Raw genomic sequence first — 18,594 nt, 5'->3', positions numbered from 1 at the left:
GATGGCATCAGAGAATGGAATTGGTGAACAGAGAGAATGTCTGTGTTGTATACAGTGATTCAGTATGAGTGGGAGTGATTACCAACAGTCATGGTTCACTTTTCAAATTACCCCGGCCACATCCCCAAGTGTTTGCTTATAATTGTTGCATTAAAAAATAATAACTTGGACAGTTTTAGGAGGACTTAAAGTTAGGTTTTCTGAAGTTAGTGTTTTTAGTTCATTACTGTATGGTAGCTGTAGTGTTTTGGGTGGTTGCTAGGGCATTGCTAGGTGGTATATGGTGATAAAGGTGATTGCTAGGTGGTCGATTACTGGCCCAAAAGCCCATAGCTCAAAAAAGCACATATTCTGGTTCCCAAATATAGGAACCCCCCAGTATGTGGCGCCCTAGGCGCCTGCCTACTTTGTCTAAGTCTAGAAACAGCCCTGTACCGAAGTTTAATACTTACATTTAGAGGTGCGTTTTAATCCCTAACCCTAAGGGATTGGCAAGCTCTACTAAATATGAAATCTATAAGGCGTATATCATGTTGAAGCTCATTTACCCCACCCACGGGCCTGACTTCACTTTGCTAAAATGAGTTCACATTAACTATAAAGTGTGCTGTTCAAAATTGTTAATGTTGACAAATTATACAGCTTATATATACATCAAGCTATACAAATTCCACATCAATTATACAACTTATACTATATAGTAAATGTGAACTAATTTAGTGCACTTCAACAGGATAAAGTGTTTATTTATCACCATTTCTTTCCATAATTTTTAATCACCCTTTTCCAGTTTACTTAAATAATCCTGCAGTGCATTGTGGTCTGTCAATTAATATGAGGTCATAAAAAACATCGTGTACTGTATAACAATTAAAAAGTAATTATATGTATTTTTAAAAAAAAATAGTTTTAGATGAAGTATAGCATGCCATACTGAAGGACACTGCTTGACATTTAATTTCAACCAGTCATTTTTCGACCAGTTCTGAATGGCAGTTCTAGGAAATGTTTTGAATCATATTATGTGTGTGTTTGTGAACAGGGTTTGTCCTGTATTATCAGCAGTTAATAGAATTTATTTATATTTTTTTTTTCTGAATCTGTGCTGAGCTCACATATCAGCCAACACTGCACCCAGCTAATCCAATATTTCTCCTTATTAGATTTAAACGTCTCGCCTAGATAAAAATAACCTTTTTAGGCTAAATCTCTTGTGTGAATTAAAGCTCTGTAATGTTCTTTGAAAATTGCACTCCAGCAGGAAAACCCTTTAGTTTTGTTGTCTAATGATGAAATGACAGGACATTCTGTGTGTGACGGGGAAAATGCTAAGGCTAATATACCACACCTTTTGTGTTATATACATGAATGATACATCAAAACATGCAGCTTGTTGAGATGAGGTGTACTATTCCTTTGTAAGTGATCAGACCTAAGTAAAAAAGACAAGACAATCCCATAAATATACATTTAAGAAAGGACCCAAGCCATTATCTAAGGACCACAATATCATGTTTTGGGGAGGACTACAGAATGCAGGTGTCTCAAAATGCATTTTTAAGTGCTGAAGTTCTTATTAACTTGGCACGGCATCTAAAAAATTTGGCGTTCCTGGGCGAGACTGGAAAAACAGCAGGATGCAGTGCAACGGTCAAAGATGTCCATCTAGCGCATGTTTACATTGAAAATAATTTAAAAACAGAGCAAACGGATGCAAATTCACATTTGGTGTGATCAACCCATTAGAAACCACTTAGCGATTTCCTAGCAGCCAACCAGAACATGCAATGAACCACATAGCAATGTACTAAAAATCTCAGAACACCTTAACAATCACATTGTCAGCCACCCACAACATAGCATTGTGGCAAGAGCGACTCACGTTTTCTTCTAGTTTTTACTTTAACTTCAATTATTATTTAAACTAAATAAATGAAAGTGCATAAACTGTTCAACATGGCTTGTGAATGCCAGATTCTAGAGGTGCTAGTACTAGGGGTGTAAATATTTGCACGGACAATGATTCGATCCAATTATGATTCTTGACCTAACGAATGCGATGCATCGTTAAATTTGAAATTTGGTAACAATTCGTTTTGATCCGATTAGATTATTTTAGAACGTTTCATAATTATTAAAAAAAAAAAAACAACAAAAAAAATATACAGAAAAAAGATTAAAAGTTTTTACTGAACATTCTTAATTTAAACATCACAGACATGCGCACTACTGTCAAAGATGCCTTTAGGACCGAGGAAGTTTGGCTTATATGTGGCTGCATATATCATATATATGTCAGGGTCATAGAATTAAAAACGTCCTATTTGTAGCATACAAGTGCGGTAAAGTTCCCTATTCATTTTAATGCGGCTCCACTGCACATTCACGAGAATGTTTTATCTTTTCACGGCTGTGTCATTGACCAGTCATAGGTAACTTTGATCAATCAGCGTTTAGCTTTTAACTGGTTAGTTCCATTCAGAACAGTCTGAAATTGTTCCCTATTCCCTATATAGTGAATTATGTGGCATTCTCTATAATGAGAGTAAAGTGAACGTGTGAGGGAATTCGCTGATTCTCATTTATTTAGTGTTCTATTCGTCGTTAAACTATTTTAAGGAGAAATAACGCTTTTTACAGAGATATAATGCAAAATAAACATAAAATAGCGTAATCAGAGATTACTTTGACTTTGGTCAAATGGACACAAACAGTTATGAATAAAGGCACAGAAAGCTAAACTCTGCAGTATCCATCCATCCATCCATTTACCCACTTATCCCATGTGTCACAGGGAGTGAGCTCGGCAGCATGAACTTTGAACTTAATTTTGAAGTGTGCCTTTTACCTTTCAATCTTGTGTGCAAAATTTCTTTGATTCATCGATGCATTTTTACAACCCTCCAGTTTATTATTCTAACCAGACAAATCCAGCATGTACTGTTGCATAATAGAATGATCCTCAGATAGCAAAACAATGAATAATTTTGGCTGCTGTGTTGGGGCTGTTGTGCGCACTTCTAAACCCAATAAAGGCAGTATTGATGTGTGGTGAATGTGTTTACACCAGCGAAAAGACACCCATAAAATCAGCAGGTGCTGCGGCTTTGCTGTCATAAGGAGGGCAACGCACTGAACAAAAGGTGAAATAAATGTCCTTTAATAGTATCCACTGCATTGCCAAACCTTGAACTGATTGCAACAGTCCAATTTTGGCAACAATGTACATGCTGCTTCATTTATGACATCACTAACCCCATATCCCAGTCTGCAGACTTTTACAGAGGTTTAATCTTTAGTGATCGTAACGGCGGGCTAGCCACATAATAAGACAAAATTAGCTGAAGGAAAGGGTCACAATGTTTTATGTTTCCTCTAATCATAACATGTCTTTTTTTCCCAACAACAAAATTGCCCATGTGGGTTTGAAGTTTCCATGACGAGAGGGGGCCTGTGCGCGTGAGGTCTCCTTGGGAGTGAAATAAAGAAAGACATATACACATTAGTTTTGTTTTTAGTGGTCTACTATCCCTTGTGTATACAGGACATTTTTACCCCAAACAACACAACACAGGATAATAGACACTGATCTGAATGCTTGTGTGAGAGTTTTCACCTTTAATATAGAGCATAGAAAAAGAAACAAGCCTTAATGCCTTACTGAAAACAGCCAAAGATGGTTTGCTGGTCTTAGTTAAGCTGGGCTCCAAGCTTGGCAAAGCTGGTGCTCATTTGGTTAGCCAGCTGGATTTCCAGCCTAAAAATTTCCTCAAACCCTTCTAAAACCACCCAGCAGACCAGCCTAAGAAAAACAAACCAGTTTCTGCTGGTTTAAGCAGGTTTTTTCAGCAGAGTACAGGCATCTGATAAACAAAACAAGCAATCAGTTCAAAAACAAATGACTTCACTTGTTATTTGTTAATGTGTCTGTGTCTTATCACACGGAAAGAGGCCAGACCAGGGAAGAGAAAGAGAGCGGAGGAGAGAATGATGAAGAGAGAAAGAGACATATCTGCAAAGCAGAACCGTCTTGTTTTGGAGTTGTTGATATACTCTATTTGAGTATGGGGACACTCACATTTTCCATTTTGCAAGCTGGCAGATGGTCTAGCTGGCTCTCAAATGGGGATGAAGGGATGAGTGGGGAAGAGGGAAAGAGAGGATTAAAGGGGTTGCATATAAATACTTCAGTACGAGCCAAATTCTGTAAATGTTACAGTTTGTGGAGTTATGAGATCAGGGTGAAGCCCACAGCTGCATGAAACAATCACAGTATACTGTGACTTCATAGTATAGGCCTATTTGAGTTATAGAGCTCATATGTGCTCAATGCAAGGAGAATTTTGCAACCTGCAGCGTGCATGCTGTGACCAAAACATGGTTCCACATGCCTCCTCTCCTCGCCTTTGATGTGGTTCACAAGGTACAGTTGTCCTGGTGCACTGATCCAGCTTACCCCAACCAAATCCTCATTGAACCATTGTAAGAGAATTGAGTAAATTGTTCCCAGAGCTTTGTTAAAAGGATGAGCTCTGCCAGCAATGCCAATCAGGGTGTTAATTTGTGGTTTAGGGAGGGGTGGTAATGGGGGTGGGAGGTGGTGTGTTTGTACATCTAATTCCCCGATGTAAAGGAATAGTTCACCCAAAAATGAACATTCTGTCATAGTTTATTAACCCTCATGTCATTCCAAATTGGTATGACTTTCTTTCGAATAGAATTCTAAAGACTCTGTTGGCCGCTCTTTTCCACACAATTTTGTTGAATGGGGACTATAGCTTTCAAGTATTACAAAAGACGTAAAAGCACCATGAAAGTGTTCCACAGGACACATGCACGATATTCTAAGCCTACTTCAGACATACAATAGTTTGGTGCGAGAAATCTACTGAAATTGAAGTCATTATTAACACCCTGTTTACACTGGATGCACATTGCGCCAAAAGCAAATCACTCCCATCGTAATAAATGATGCTGTCTACACTGGATGAGACGTGGTGTCATACCACAGCGACAGTTTACAGATGCTGTTCTATTTCTATTTTACATTCACTTCTATGCATCCAGTGTAAACATCCTCAAGCTGTTATGCAAAATGTATAAACATTCCTATACTAACAGTTTTATTTCTACACAGTGGCAACCTATTCTGAGGCACCAAGGCAATTTGGTGAGCATAAGATTACCTATAGAAGTTTCTATAAAAAGGAATTCATTGTATAATATGTACAGTAACGCAGTGTGAATTTGATCACAATGAAATGGTAGGTTTGTGTTTACCCAGAGCTAATTTTTGCATGCTTATATTTCTGTTAAAGAGACCATCCCTATTAATCTGATTTAGGGTTATTTTTACTCACAGAATGGAATGTCCACACCAGCATCAGCAGTGCCTTACATGGTTTACTGTGGTGAAAGTGTGCACTCTGTACCTTCTCCCTCCCTTTTTGGAAGCAGTGAGTGAACTTGGGGACAGTAGATGCCCGTCAGTAATGATGACCCTTGAGAGCTTTGAAATTTTAAACAGGAACAGCACAATGCTTTGACCAAGGGCTAAACGTGATTTACCCAACCTGGACATGTTCCTAGATCAACACCCTTGTTGGTCCTGGAACAATATTCCAATTAACCAATCAGATTAGAGTTAGGTACAGAATGTAGGTCCTAGTCAACAGAGTAGGACCAGCAGTTGCAGCAGTGTGGCTTTGCTCTATAGGATCGGGATCGGGTTGGGAATTTTAGGGGTAGGAATTAGGATTTAAGGTTAGAAGTTGTGGATTGAGGTTACGAGTAAAGGGGCTTCTACTTGACTCATGCCAGCATTGCCAAATACATCCAACTCTATGGAGTGTTTAGTTAGCTTTAGCATTAACCCTGGCTTCCGTCAGTCCTTATAATGTGGTGCTCAACATTCCAACAATTTCAACTTTAAGTCTGTTGCTGCTGACCTTTCGAAATATCAGCCAATGACTATCAGACAATTCAGAGGATGTATGATTAGTTGGGCAGTACCAGCACTAAAATCAAAACAAGTTGTTCTCTGCAACGCTTTACATGTGGAGATCATAGTGGCAGTTGACATGGCATTGAGCAGTGCGTTGGCGCCTTAACAGGAGTCATGTGGAAGCCCCTTAAGGGATAGGTTTTAGGTTTAGGGCTTGGATTAAGGGTATAAACATCTTTCTTATCAACCAACAGCATCATGTTGGGGCTATGGTTTATTAAAGAAATGTTCTTCCTGGACCAACAAAAGATGCTGATCCAAGAACATGTCCTACTTGGGTAAATTACGATGTGCATGAAGATAACTTCATGAGTTCCTTGTCTATTGGGAACTAACTCTGACATCATTAAAAACAGAGTATGACCAAACATGACCACAAGAACACAACAAGACCACTAGAAGATATATCCAATAAATATATGCAGACTTCAGCCACCATACATGGTGTGACCGCACAGGACTAATCAAGCAGAAAGCAATTTGAATTTTCCAAGCACATTTGTTGTGTTTTATTGTGGCTACATCTAAACACAAGAATGACCCTACTGGAAAACAAACAAACATCTTAAACCAGTCTAAGATGATTTGCTTGTCTTTACTGGTCTCCCAGCCTGGTCAGACAGGTCTGTTTTCTAATTGCAGAGGGATTTTTGCAGACCAGCTGGCCAAATAAATAAATCAGATGAGCGCCAGCTTTACATGTAAACTTTTTGGCCTGCATGGGAGCAGCAAGACCAGCTTAAACCAACTAAGACCAACGAACCATCTTAGGCTGGTTTAAGGAATACATCTTGCTTACTAAGGAAAATGACTGTTCGCCCACAAACCGCAAGCCACCCTCTAATATCACTGATATTGCAACAGTTATATAAGTCATTGCTGTAGGTCAAGCCCTGTTTCTCTTAGAATTAAACTTGTGTATCATGGTCAGAGTGCAGGTTCCTGGAGTGTGCTGTATAACCACATAAGGAGAGACGTTTCTGAAAGTACTGTGTAAACATTCACATCAGCCTGTCTCACCAATGGCCAGAGGCCACACTCCCATCCCTACTGTTTACTTAAGCGAAAACGCACCACGGCACCATGCCAGTAAATAGCATAAGCAGTTATTGGCATTTACTGTCACAAAAGGTTGTATATGTGATCTTGCTTAAAGGGATAGTTCACCCAAAAAGGAAAATTCTTTCATTATTTACTCACCCTCATTTTATCCCAGGTGTGTATAGAAAAATGTCTTAGCTTAGTAGGTCCTTAAAATGCAAGTGAATAGCGATTTCTCTTTTGAAGGTCCAAAAATCACAGACAGTCAGCATAAACGTCATCGATACGACTCTAGCGGTTAAAATAATGTCTTCTAAAGCGATACGATCACTTTTGGTGGGAAAAAAGATCAATATGTAAGTACTTTTTTTGTCATGAGGGTGAGTAAAAAATGAATTTTCATTTCTGGGTGAACTATCCCTTTAATTAGTTTTGTCAGGACAAGAAACCCCTACTTTGTCCCTGCCAAACTTTGTCTGATAGAAATGACCAAATTCTCCAAGTCCTTTTTTGGTGTTGTTCTTCGGTCCCCCTCAGACAGTGGACTGTCATTCCTCTCTGATGCATAATCTAGTGTGCTGCAGAGTGTACAAACAGGATGTGCTCTCTTTAGCAGAGGTACAGTGGGGATTCTATAAATGCCTTTCCTTCTCTCTCGTTCTCTCTGAACTGAACCACCTTAAATCTGAAGCAATGCAAAGGAACATATTACTAGGCCCACAAAGAATATACAGCCACAGGATTCCATGAAAAGTTTCTCAGAATTCTGCAGAGGATGAATGCCTGTTATTTGCAAAGTTATACACATGCCCTATCCCTTGCATGTTCATTTTTTAATTATTTTGGCTAATTTGATTATGCTTTCAGCTACCAATAAAAGTGTACTCTCAGCTATGTTTGACACATTTAATCATGTTTAAACCCATTCTGATTTTCCCTGCAAGAGCAGTGCACAAAATGCAAAATGCAAAAAAAAAAAAATCGAGCATATTCTGTCTGGGCCTGCATATTACCCATGAAATGTGCAATAACTTTTCTCCATGTTTGTTCTATATTCTTTATGTTCTTTTATGTTCCTTAAATTATATTGTTTCTGTACATCTCTTTTCCATTTAACTACCTCATTTGTATAGTGTTGTTCTTTAGATACAATATGATTTAGTCAAGTATGACATGTCCCTGGATCAACATCCTTTGTTGGCACTGGAACAACATTGTCAAACAAGCTACTCATTCTAGCTCTAAACCTGACCATAACTCTGACCTACTCTTAAAATCAGAGGGAAATGATTGATATGAAAGTTGTTAAAGCCTATCTCCCTAGTCCTAAGATTAACCCTACTTCTAAAAACTGATTGGTAGATAGGGACATTGTTCTAGGAACATGTCCTGAGGGAATCATGTTAAAAGAATAGTTCACCCAAAAATGTAATTTCATCATTTACTCCTCATGGTGTTCCAAACCCATGTGACTTTCATTTGTGGGTTAACACCCCTTTAAGCTGTCTTTCAAAGTGTTTTTCTACTGTATGTTCACACCCAATAAGATTCTTGTGGATTAAGTGGGAAAAGGGCTTCTGAGCTGAAGATTAATGAAGCACATGGCTAATCCTGTCACAATCAAGTCAACAGTAAAGAGCACTACAAATTGCTTATGAATGTTTCAGCATGATCTGCCAGACCTTTACATGGGTAATTTGCAATCTGTGCACATTCTCAATTAGGATGGAAGTTCATACATCAGTGCTGGTGGAGTTTACAATATGTTACCATGCACAAGTGTACATGTACATTGAATCATTTAGTAGATGCTGTTATCCAATGAGGAAAAGCACAAGCAATTTATTGATAAGGAGCCAACAATAGGTACCACAGTACAGAATTTTTAAAGTAAACCAGAGTAAACGTGGAAAGGTAGAGCAGAAGTGTAACTACAGAAGAACTGAGAAATGGCTTTATTTACATTCATGGATTACCTAAAATGGAAGTCTTTCCAAAGATATACATTCCACTTTTACAAGATTACAGGTTCCCATAAACACAAATTGATTTATCTGCTTGCTCAAGGAATTAGTGTGGAAAATAATCGTTATCAAAAATAATTTATTTACAGTTTTGTTAGAACAGTGCTCTGGACAGTCAGAAGATATCGCAAGTCTTTATGATATGCCTTGCTGTTGTTGCTAACTGGAGTTGGTGCGAGTTCAAGAGGGAGTAGGGTGTATTGTAATAGTTACTTAGCGACATGATGTCATTTTTTTTGTTGTTTTTTTTGTAGACACACACACACACATTTGGGCAGATGCACAAGTTTGCTGCGACATGATATCATACTCTTATATGCTGCTCCAGACTTTTTAATGGCAGACTCCCATTGAAAGCTTAAGAGGTCTTAGCATGTAGAGTTTGACCTTCTGAGTCTTCTGTAGGATCAGATGAATAATATCACGCTTATAAATTCTCTTGTTTGGACACTAAGTGCAGGAAGATGGAACGCAACTGATGGTAAAACCACTGGTTCTTTGATATATACCTTGGTACTGAATCAATACCACATATTTAGTGTAAATGAAACTCTAAGGTACTTCAAGAAATGCCATGGTATTACTGTGGTTCAGTTCCAAATGAAAAAGAAATTATTACTTTTACATGTCCACCATATAATACAATAGTACCGTGTCCAAAAAACATTGGACAACCATGGTAATTTCTGTTATTTATTATTATAATCTTTATATTGTTGTTGTATGTTTGTTTGTTTGTTTAAAGAGATAGTTCATACAATAATGAAAATACTCTCATCATTTAGTCACCCTCATGCCATCCCATATGTGTATGACTTTCTTTCTTTTGCAGAACACAAATTGTCATTTTTGGAAGAATATATCTGAGCTCTGCTGGTCCATACAATGCAAGTGAATGGGTGCCAAAATTGTTATTGTCCAAAAAGCACATAAAGGCATCATAAAAGACTTCAGTGGTTTAATTAATATTTTCTGAAGTTATATGATTAGTGTGGGTGAGAAACAGATCAATATTTATGTCATTTTTTGCTTGAAATTTTTCTCCCTGCCCAGTTGGGGGCGATATGCATGAAGAATGTGAATCAACAAAAACAGGGGAAGAAGAATTTGAAAGTGATCTGTTTCTCATCCACACCTATCATATCACTTCTGAAGACATTGATTTAACTGCTGGAGTCTTAGGGGAAGTCTTACAATGTACTATAACTGTAGTTATAATTATATATGAGAAGTTATAACTTATTATAAGGTGTATTATGAGACATTATGAATGCAGTATAATTAATGTATAATGCCTTTACAATGCATTGTAAATATGGGCTTCATAGAAAGTGTTACCAACTGTTCCTTTAAGTTCCCCATCCAAATTGAGCTGCAAATTCAAATATTTTTGTATTTTGTATTTTTTTAAATGACAACTTCTTTTGCATATTTTATTGAATGTTTCTTTTTTTTTCTTTCTTTTCTTTTTTTTTTTTTTTTCTTGTAGCAAGACCGGGCGTCAAGGTAAGGTTCTCTGTTATTTTCCTAAAACCATTATTTTTTCATTTGCTCCTGTTTCATGATAGATAAATGCCTAAAAATGGTATGACCAAAACCTCCCTGATGATTCATTTTCCGTAATGGCAGCAGGTCAGACTCAAGTGGTGTGGAGGCCTTGTCAGATAGACTGACACCTCGGACCAGCACCTACACACGACGAGAGAACAGACTCGCCTCTTTAAACAAAACGGAGGATGACTCTGCCAGCAAGGACTACAAGAAGGTCAGGATAACTTTGATTCATCTTTGATCTATTGTTTATATGAGAAATTCAGTCCTCAAATCCTTTCCCCAAAGAGACAATACTGTTACATTACATTGGTTCACACTTAACTTTTGATCTCAGGTACAGTGTAGAAAAGGGAAATATATATATATTTTTTCTTTAAAAAGTAACTTTTTATTTGAGATATTTTAGAGTTCAAACATGAATTAATCTTTGCTGAGTTCTGATTGGAGAACCAGTGCAGGCCAGTGGTTTGCTATTGACTGGCGACCGGTAAGCAGTTTCCAGTGGAGATGTTAATTAAGCCAGATAGATGAACTTGTCAGGGTTGTATGTGTTTGTTTATGTTTTTCATGTCTTTTATTTTGAAAGTTTAGTTCCTGTTCCTGTTTCATGTCATGTGGTTCCCTGGTCATGTGATTTCATGTTTCCCTCCATGTTCATGTGTCTCGCTTTCATTGTTTTATTGTCTTGTTACCTTGTTTTCAGTTCTGTCTTGTCATTGGTTATCATTGTCATGTTTCTCCCTTGTCCATGTATTTAAGCCTCATGTTTGCCATTGTCCATTGTCAGGTATTGTGAATGTAACATTGTAGGATTGGTCATGTCATGTCATGTCATGTCATGTCATGTCAAGTTATGTCAAGTTCATGTTTTTGTATTTTGTTCATGTTTGGAGTTACGGTTTTGGATTTCACGATTGATAATAAACTGCACTTGGGTTCATCACACATCATCATCTTCATCGTCTTTGTCATTGCCAGCGCCAGCAATGTTACAGAACTCTACCCTTGTTTGTTTCATTTTTTCAGCTGTATGAGGATGCACTGGCCGAGAATGAGAAGCTAAAGTCTCGACTGGAGGACAGCAAGCAGGAACTTTCCAAAATCCGCTCACAGCTTGACAGAGTAACACAAGTGAGAGAATATTCCCAAGAGATGGGGAGAAAAAGAGAGATTTTGTGTGGTTTTAATCATCAGTATGACCAACATCTAGCACAAAGAGGGGCCTGTATTAAAAACAATAGCACATGCTGGCCTTCTGCATCCAAGTGGACTCCAGCATCTGTAAGAAATTACAATCTGTGAAAAGCCCAAAATATACCTATAGACTGGTCCAGCAGTAATTGCTTCTTAAAGGTGAAGTGTGTCATTTCTGCAGCACTAGCATCACCATTCCATCTTCCATTGGTTAGCCAAAAAGATAGTTCCGCCCCAAACCCATGCCATTAGTTGAGTTAATGTCACTATGTTGGGCTGATGTGATGTTTAAACAAACAATGCATTGTTTAGATGGTGTCACAGATTCACAATTCTTACACTTTTTGGGGAAATCAACCTTCAAATGGCTTACATATAACTGTCTCTGCATATTAAGCTGGGATAGGAGAAAGTATTCTAATGAAAATAAATAAATAAAATAAAAACACATCACCTTTAGAACTATTTAAAAAAAAAAAGCAGTTTTTTATATTTACATTGAATATGTACTTAAAGTGCCTTTGTTTTATTTTTTAAAGTTATTTGGATTCTGTGTGCATTTATTTTCTTTTGTTCTCATTTATTTTGTGTTTCAGAAGCAGGACAGAATATCAGAGAGGTCCACTGTATTTGAATCAGAGAAAAGGGTATATATAAATATATCATCATTATATATATATTGTCAATATTGACTTTTTCTAAGTTTATGCATTTCTCTCTAGTGTTGTGACCTTCCTACTTTACACTGTTACGTTCCGATCAGTTGATCATCTCACAGCATATTGCTTAAATTAATCTTTATTTTATCAAAAATTGTTGGACTAAAATTGAATTTAATTATTTTAGATTAAATTAAATTGAAGTTTTATTTTAAAAGGTTGTAATTAAATTACGTAAATTACTTATATATTTATATTTATTTTTTTTATCAATAATTAGAATTATTTTACTTATATTTTACTTATTTAATTATAGTATTGTTTTACAATTTATTTTAGATATCAAAATAAAATAAAAAAACACATATAACACACACACACACACACACACACACACACACACACACACATATATATATATATATATATATATATATATATATATATATATATATATATATATATATATATATATATTTTTTTTTTTTTTTTTTTTTTTTTCTGCTTGCACAGGAAAAGGCAGCATTGGAGAAGCGAGTTTCAGACATGGAGGAAGAATTAAAGGTACGTCAAGAAAGATTTAAAGTCGATCAAGTCTTTTTTTAATATGGCTTTGCCTTATTGCCTTGTTATTCTGAGCCCAATCTAGTTTAGCTGCTTGAAGTTGGGGTGAAGAGCATGTTCAGAGATGCTAACCTCAAAATATACTAAGAGAGTTGATTTTAATTTACTGTCAAGGTTTAGTCACTACTAGCATAAGTCAAGTGGTCATACAATGGCTATTGTAGCTACTGTACCTATTTAACCCACATTAGCCAACTCTGCCACAACTATGCTAGCTAGAGCTCCCTAGCTCACACTAAAGCCCTGTCCATTACTCTCAGCATTGGGACCGTCAGCAAAGCTCTGTAGTTCCAAAGCATCTCACAGCTGCAGTAGTATATGGTGACCTAGTTCCAGCTACGCTGGGGTCAAACTGAATCCAGCACAGAGACACGGCATGGCTTTTGTTCAGCATTCCAGCAGTAATAGTACATAGCTGGCATTTTGAGGGCCAAGAAGAACACTGTGCCAAATATATCAGAGGCCAAATCAATGTGAGGAGGATGATATATCTGCAATGAGTGTAGCCCACTAGGCTCAGTGGGATAATTGATCCATGTTGCAATTGAGGTAACAAGGTGTCTGGGCTGCTTTGACCAAGAATTCCTGATGAGACTGTCATTTATGTTACAAATATGCAGATAGTTTTATTTCTATCAGGAAGACTTGCAGACTTGAGTGAAATTCAAGATGACATTCATTTGATGAATATAAAACAGAAAATGTAATGTCTCTCTTTGGTGTAAGCCCTGTCTGGCGGTCTGAAGAATTTGTACTCGGAACCATCATATCCTGCCGGAGATAGGAGGCAGGGGCAAGGAGCCTACCCCCATGCAGGATGGGACTCAACTTGTGGTGGTGGGGTGGTGGAGCTTGCCATGTTAGCACACTGAAACAGCAATGTGATAGATTGTGAGCAGACTTATAAAGCAATGGCTTACATGTGATTGGCTAGGAGTTACCTAGCTAATGGTGCAATGATGTACAGCTGCTAGTCTTCCCGCTAGAACTACGCTGCACTTACATTTCCAGAAGACCATCAAGAACAGTTACAGTATTCAAAAACTTTGTATAGTTTCCAGGCCACAAGTTGAAGGAGCATTCACACTGACTGTGATATATTCGCTGGAGGTCGACATGTTTCTTTACTGTTGATTGCTTGTAGATGTTCCTTCTTGACTACATTATCCACTTGTATCATGAGGTGGATCACGTTAGCTCAATTCCCTTTGGTAGTCACTGTGCATTTGCATAACACCATGTCCAAGTTTCCAGCGATGAGCAATTCGTCTGTCCACAGTGAATGCAAAACTGCTGTGTGACGTGACATGATCACAGCCAATCAAAAGATATACATTACTGTGGAAAGGTTTTAGGCACTTCTGAAAAATAATGAGGATGTCTTCAAAAATAATGGCATACATAGTTTTCATTTATCAATTAGTATCATACAAAGTCCAGTAAACATAAAAAAAAGCTAAATCAATATTTGGTTTGACAACCTTTTCCTTCAGAACAGCATCAATTATCTTACTGTAGGCACACCTGTACACTTTCTTTGTTGTTAGCAGATAGGATGTCCCAAGCTTCTTGGAGAACTTGCCACAGTTCTTCTATCTATTTAGGCTGTCTCAGTTGCTTCTGTCTCTTCATGTAATCCCAGACTGACTCAATGATGTTGAGATCCGGGCTCTGTGGGGGCCATACCATCAGTTGAAGGGCTCTTTGTTCTTTTTCTATCCAATCCCATTGAGAGCAAAAACCCCTAATCACGACCACGAGGAGTTTACCCCAAGTGACTACCCTCCCTAGCAACCGGGCCAATTTGGTTCCTTAGGAGACCTGGCTGGAGTCACTCGGCATGCCCTGGATTCAAACTCATGACTCCAGCGGTGGTAGTCAGCGTCAATACTCGCTGAGCTACCCAGGCCCCACAGTACTCTATTTTTAATGCACAGGTATGAGGAGCAGGATTTTGGACCAATAATGTTTCATTGTGGGCAGGGCTACCTAGCTCAATGCCGCAGAAATAGAAAACAAGCAGTTGAAAAAAAAACATGTCCAGTCACTTGTCTTGGTCGAGGCAGGTTAGAACAAAAATTCAGATTTCAGAATTCAAAAGAGATCCATATCCCATGTCGTTTTATCATGCCGCACCTGGTTAGGAATGTGTAAAGTTAAACTAAAGTTAAAGCTCAACTTTGCCAACTGTCGCATCATCAACTGTCTTTGTTGCTCATGTCACCTCAAATCTCCAACTCTCATTACATAATGAATATGAATGACTTCCAGTCACTAGTGCTATTCAGAGTATTGTGTTGATGAACTTAACAACATACTAATGACAAATTCTGTGGGAATCAACTTAAGCGTCTCTCGTGAGTATTGCATGAGGAGTGCTATTTGTGTGATATTTGACTATATTTCTCTGTCGTCCATGTCGCCTCAAATTGGCAAATCCAGCAAGTTGCAATAATAGTGTGAGATGGCAAAATCGTAAGACATCGTTCGAGTTAGCACGTACAAAAATGTATGAGAATAGAGAATAACACAAATGAATCAATGGACAATGTTATTACGATTAGAGGTCGACCGATATGTTTTTTTTCAGGGCTGATACCAATATTGATTTGTGATAAGGCGGAGGGCGGGGCCAGGCCGTGAGTGCGCATGGCCGGCCCCCAATCGGGCTAATCAGCCGAGGAGAGGGATAAGGCCGATTCAGATGCGGCAGTTCTGGAGAGAGAGAGCCACACGCAGCTGCCGTGTGTGTTTATGTTTATGTCTTTTTAAGTTTTCATTAAACATTGTTTTGACTGTTCAGCGATTTCCGCCTCCTTGCCCATTTTAAACCTTGTTACACAATTATTAGTAATCAAGGAGACCGATAACCAATATTTGGGGCTGATATACATTTGCAGTAAAAATGAAAATTTTAGTGTCAAAATTTACACTAACACAAACTCCAACACAAAACATTCTTCAAATGCCTATGAACGTGTTTAATGAAATTATGCAAAACAGAATCTTTTGAAAAATACTAGAAAACAACATATCAACATTATTTTTTTCAAAAATAAAGTTTAAGGAGCTCCTCGCAGCATTTCTTTTGAACTGAAACTTTAAATATGTAAAAATAATGAACAAAATAGTTAACATGTTAACATGTCATAACAGATGAGAATCAACGTTATTGGAGTTGACACACTTCATGTAGCTTGCTGGATAGCCCGTTCCCTATCTGTCACTCACTCGAAGTTGTGTCGATGTAGTGACACTAGGGGTCACTCTTGGGAGCCCGAAACACCTCTGGCCTTTTATAAAAGGTCAATGGAAATTGGCGAGTAGTATTTGCATGCCCCAGGACATACGGGTATAAACGGAGCTGGTATGCAACCACTCATTCAGATTTTCTCTTCGGAGCCGAACGGTCATGCTCATTGAGCTGAATTCTCACGACTGTTCATTCACCTCTGCTGGATCTGATGGCGCATTTCAGTGCATTTCACTGCCGGGTGAATCGCTTGCACATAGCGCCTTTCACCTCCTCTGAGCTGAAGACATGCGCCATTAATTCCCAGTAGTGTTCACAAACTATGTTCCCTGGTTGACTTCCTCCGAGCCCTGTGGCAGTCGAGTGTTCGGAGAGACTCGCTGCCAGCCCAGTACACATGCTAACTAAGAGCCCTGTTCTGGGGTAGGTGCTCCGCATGTGGCGGTTCCCTGTAAGGTAACCCCATGCGATGTATATCTTCTGCTAATTCGTTTCCCTGTTGGCAAACTGCGTCTTCCTTGGGCAGAGCCCCCTCTGCCACAGTTTCCATGTTTGTAGTAACTCCTCCCCCATTGGGTAGGATCTACCATGAGACTTCTCCACATGACATACTTCCGACATAGTTCGGCAAGACCATGTGACGTATTTTCCACTTAAATACCCCCCCCCCCCCCCCCCGGGTGAGATGTGGTCTCCGCGGTGTCCTCCCCTTGGGAGGGACACCCCCCGACTAGACCTGGTCGGCCCAGTCGGATATTCCCCCTTTTTTTAGGGAGTGGAAAAAAAGAAGGGAGAGGCTAGCCTGTCTCTATTTTTGGGTAGTCGACTTGTCCCCAAAGGGCCGTTCGACACTCATAACTATGTTGGGGGAGGTTACGTGTCGGCCTGGTGCGCTGGCTACGTGGCACACAGTTGTCTGCCCGTCACACACCGCCAGTTCACGTAACATAGTTCAGCCAGTTGCGGCGTTTTGTATAGGGACCCCTAGTGTCACTACATCGACACAATGTCGAGTGAGTGACAGATAGGGAATGTCATGTTTACTTGTGTAACCTCTGTTCCCTGATGGAGGGAATGAGACGTTGTGTCCCTCCTGCCACAATGCTGAACTACCCGCTGAAATGGCCGGACCTTGTCTCTGCTCCTCAGTATAAAACCTGAATGAGTGGTTGCACGCCAGCTCCTTTTATACCCGTATGTCCGGGGGAGTGGCATGCAAGTACCACTCGGCAATTTTCGTTGGCCTTTTATAAAAGACCAGAGGTGTCTCGGCTCCCAAGAGTGACCCCTAGTGTCACTACATCGACACAACGTCTCGTTCCCTCCAGGGAATGGAGGTTACACAAGTAACCATGACGATTATCATTCCAGATAGACAAGGTTACTTTGTCATATATCGGCTAATAAATACTAACATGTTAACATAAGGCTTGAAATAGAAGAATTTGATATAGTACCAGCTGATATTTTGTTTGTAAGACAACAAACCTTAGGTAAATTCACTCACCTTAAGTTTCTTTCTTTTTTTTCAATTAATACTTTTTATTGATTCCAAAAAATGAAACAGAAAAGCAAAACATATATGCACAGAATCAACTTTTAACCCCCATTATTCCTTTTCCCCCTCCCAATCCCCAACCCCACCCTGACCCCTAACAAACATCCCTGTGGTCAAAGCCAAAGTACACACACACACACACACACACACACACACACAAATATATATATATATATAAAATAATAATAATAATCACACACATTTAAAACTATAAATCGCTCTCCACTGCCCCTCCCCGAGAGCCTTCCAAAAAGGTCAAATAGCTGTCCCACTTCCTATTAAATACCTCCAAGTTGCCTAGCCTTCTGTCTGACATTTCTTCAAATGCCACCACCCTGCCCATTTCCGTGCACCACTCCCGAAATGAGGGCGCTCCAGCCAACCTCCATCCCCTAAGAATAATATTTCTTTATTCTTGAAGGTGTGACACTCTACAAAATAAACTCCAGCGCTAGGTGGAACCAGCACAAAAAAAGCGTGCAGAATCCTTAAACAGTCAAGCAAATGTTCAGTAAACCGGTCCGCCACTCGGCTGCAACGTGAGTACAACAAGATGACTTACTCACTCCATTGACTTTATGAAGGACATCACTTGCTGTGGGCATGTGGATGTTTTACGGCCATCCTTAGCATCTATTCTCAATTTGGCCAGGAATATCAGTGCAAAAGCGACCTTCCGTTGA

The 18,594-nt window shown here is 38.9% G+C and overlaps 1 protein-coding gene across 3 annotated transcripts in view; it reads left to right on the top strand.

Moving 5' to 3' along the window:
* The window catches only part of LOC127419293 (protein phosphatase 1 regulatory subunit 12B-like), a 35,076-nt gene that overhangs the window by 1,366 nt on the left and 15,116 nt on the right, over positions 1-18,594 (top strand). For 2 of the 3 annotated variants that reach the window (XM_051660592.1, XM_051660590.1), the window contains exons 2-6: positions 10,559-10,575; positions 10,699-10,834; positions 11,650-11,754; positions 12,414-12,464; positions 12,990-13,040. In XM_051660592.1, coding sequence (XP_051516552.1) covers positions 10,559-10,575; positions 10,699-10,834; positions 11,650-11,754; positions 12,414-12,464; positions 12,990-13,040 — 360 coding nt within the window. The remainder of the gene's footprint in view (positions 1-10,558; positions 10,576-10,698; positions 10,835-11,649; positions 11,755-12,413; positions 12,465-12,989; positions 13,041-18,594) is intronic. The other variant, XM_051660591.1, reaches the window with a different exon arrangement.

Source organism: Myxocyprinus asiaticus, chromosome 28 (genome assembly GCF_019703515.2).
Source record: "Myxocyprinus asiaticus isolate MX2 ecotype Aquarium Trade chromosome 28, UBuf_Myxa_2, whole genome shotgun sequence".
Classification (NCBI taxonomy): domain Eukaryota; kingdom Metazoa; phylum Chordata; class Actinopteri; order Cypriniformes; family Catostomidae; genus Myxocyprinus; species Myxocyprinus asiaticus.
Note: the sequence above shows the minus strand (reverse complement) of the source record. Positions and strands in the feature narration are given on the sequence as shown.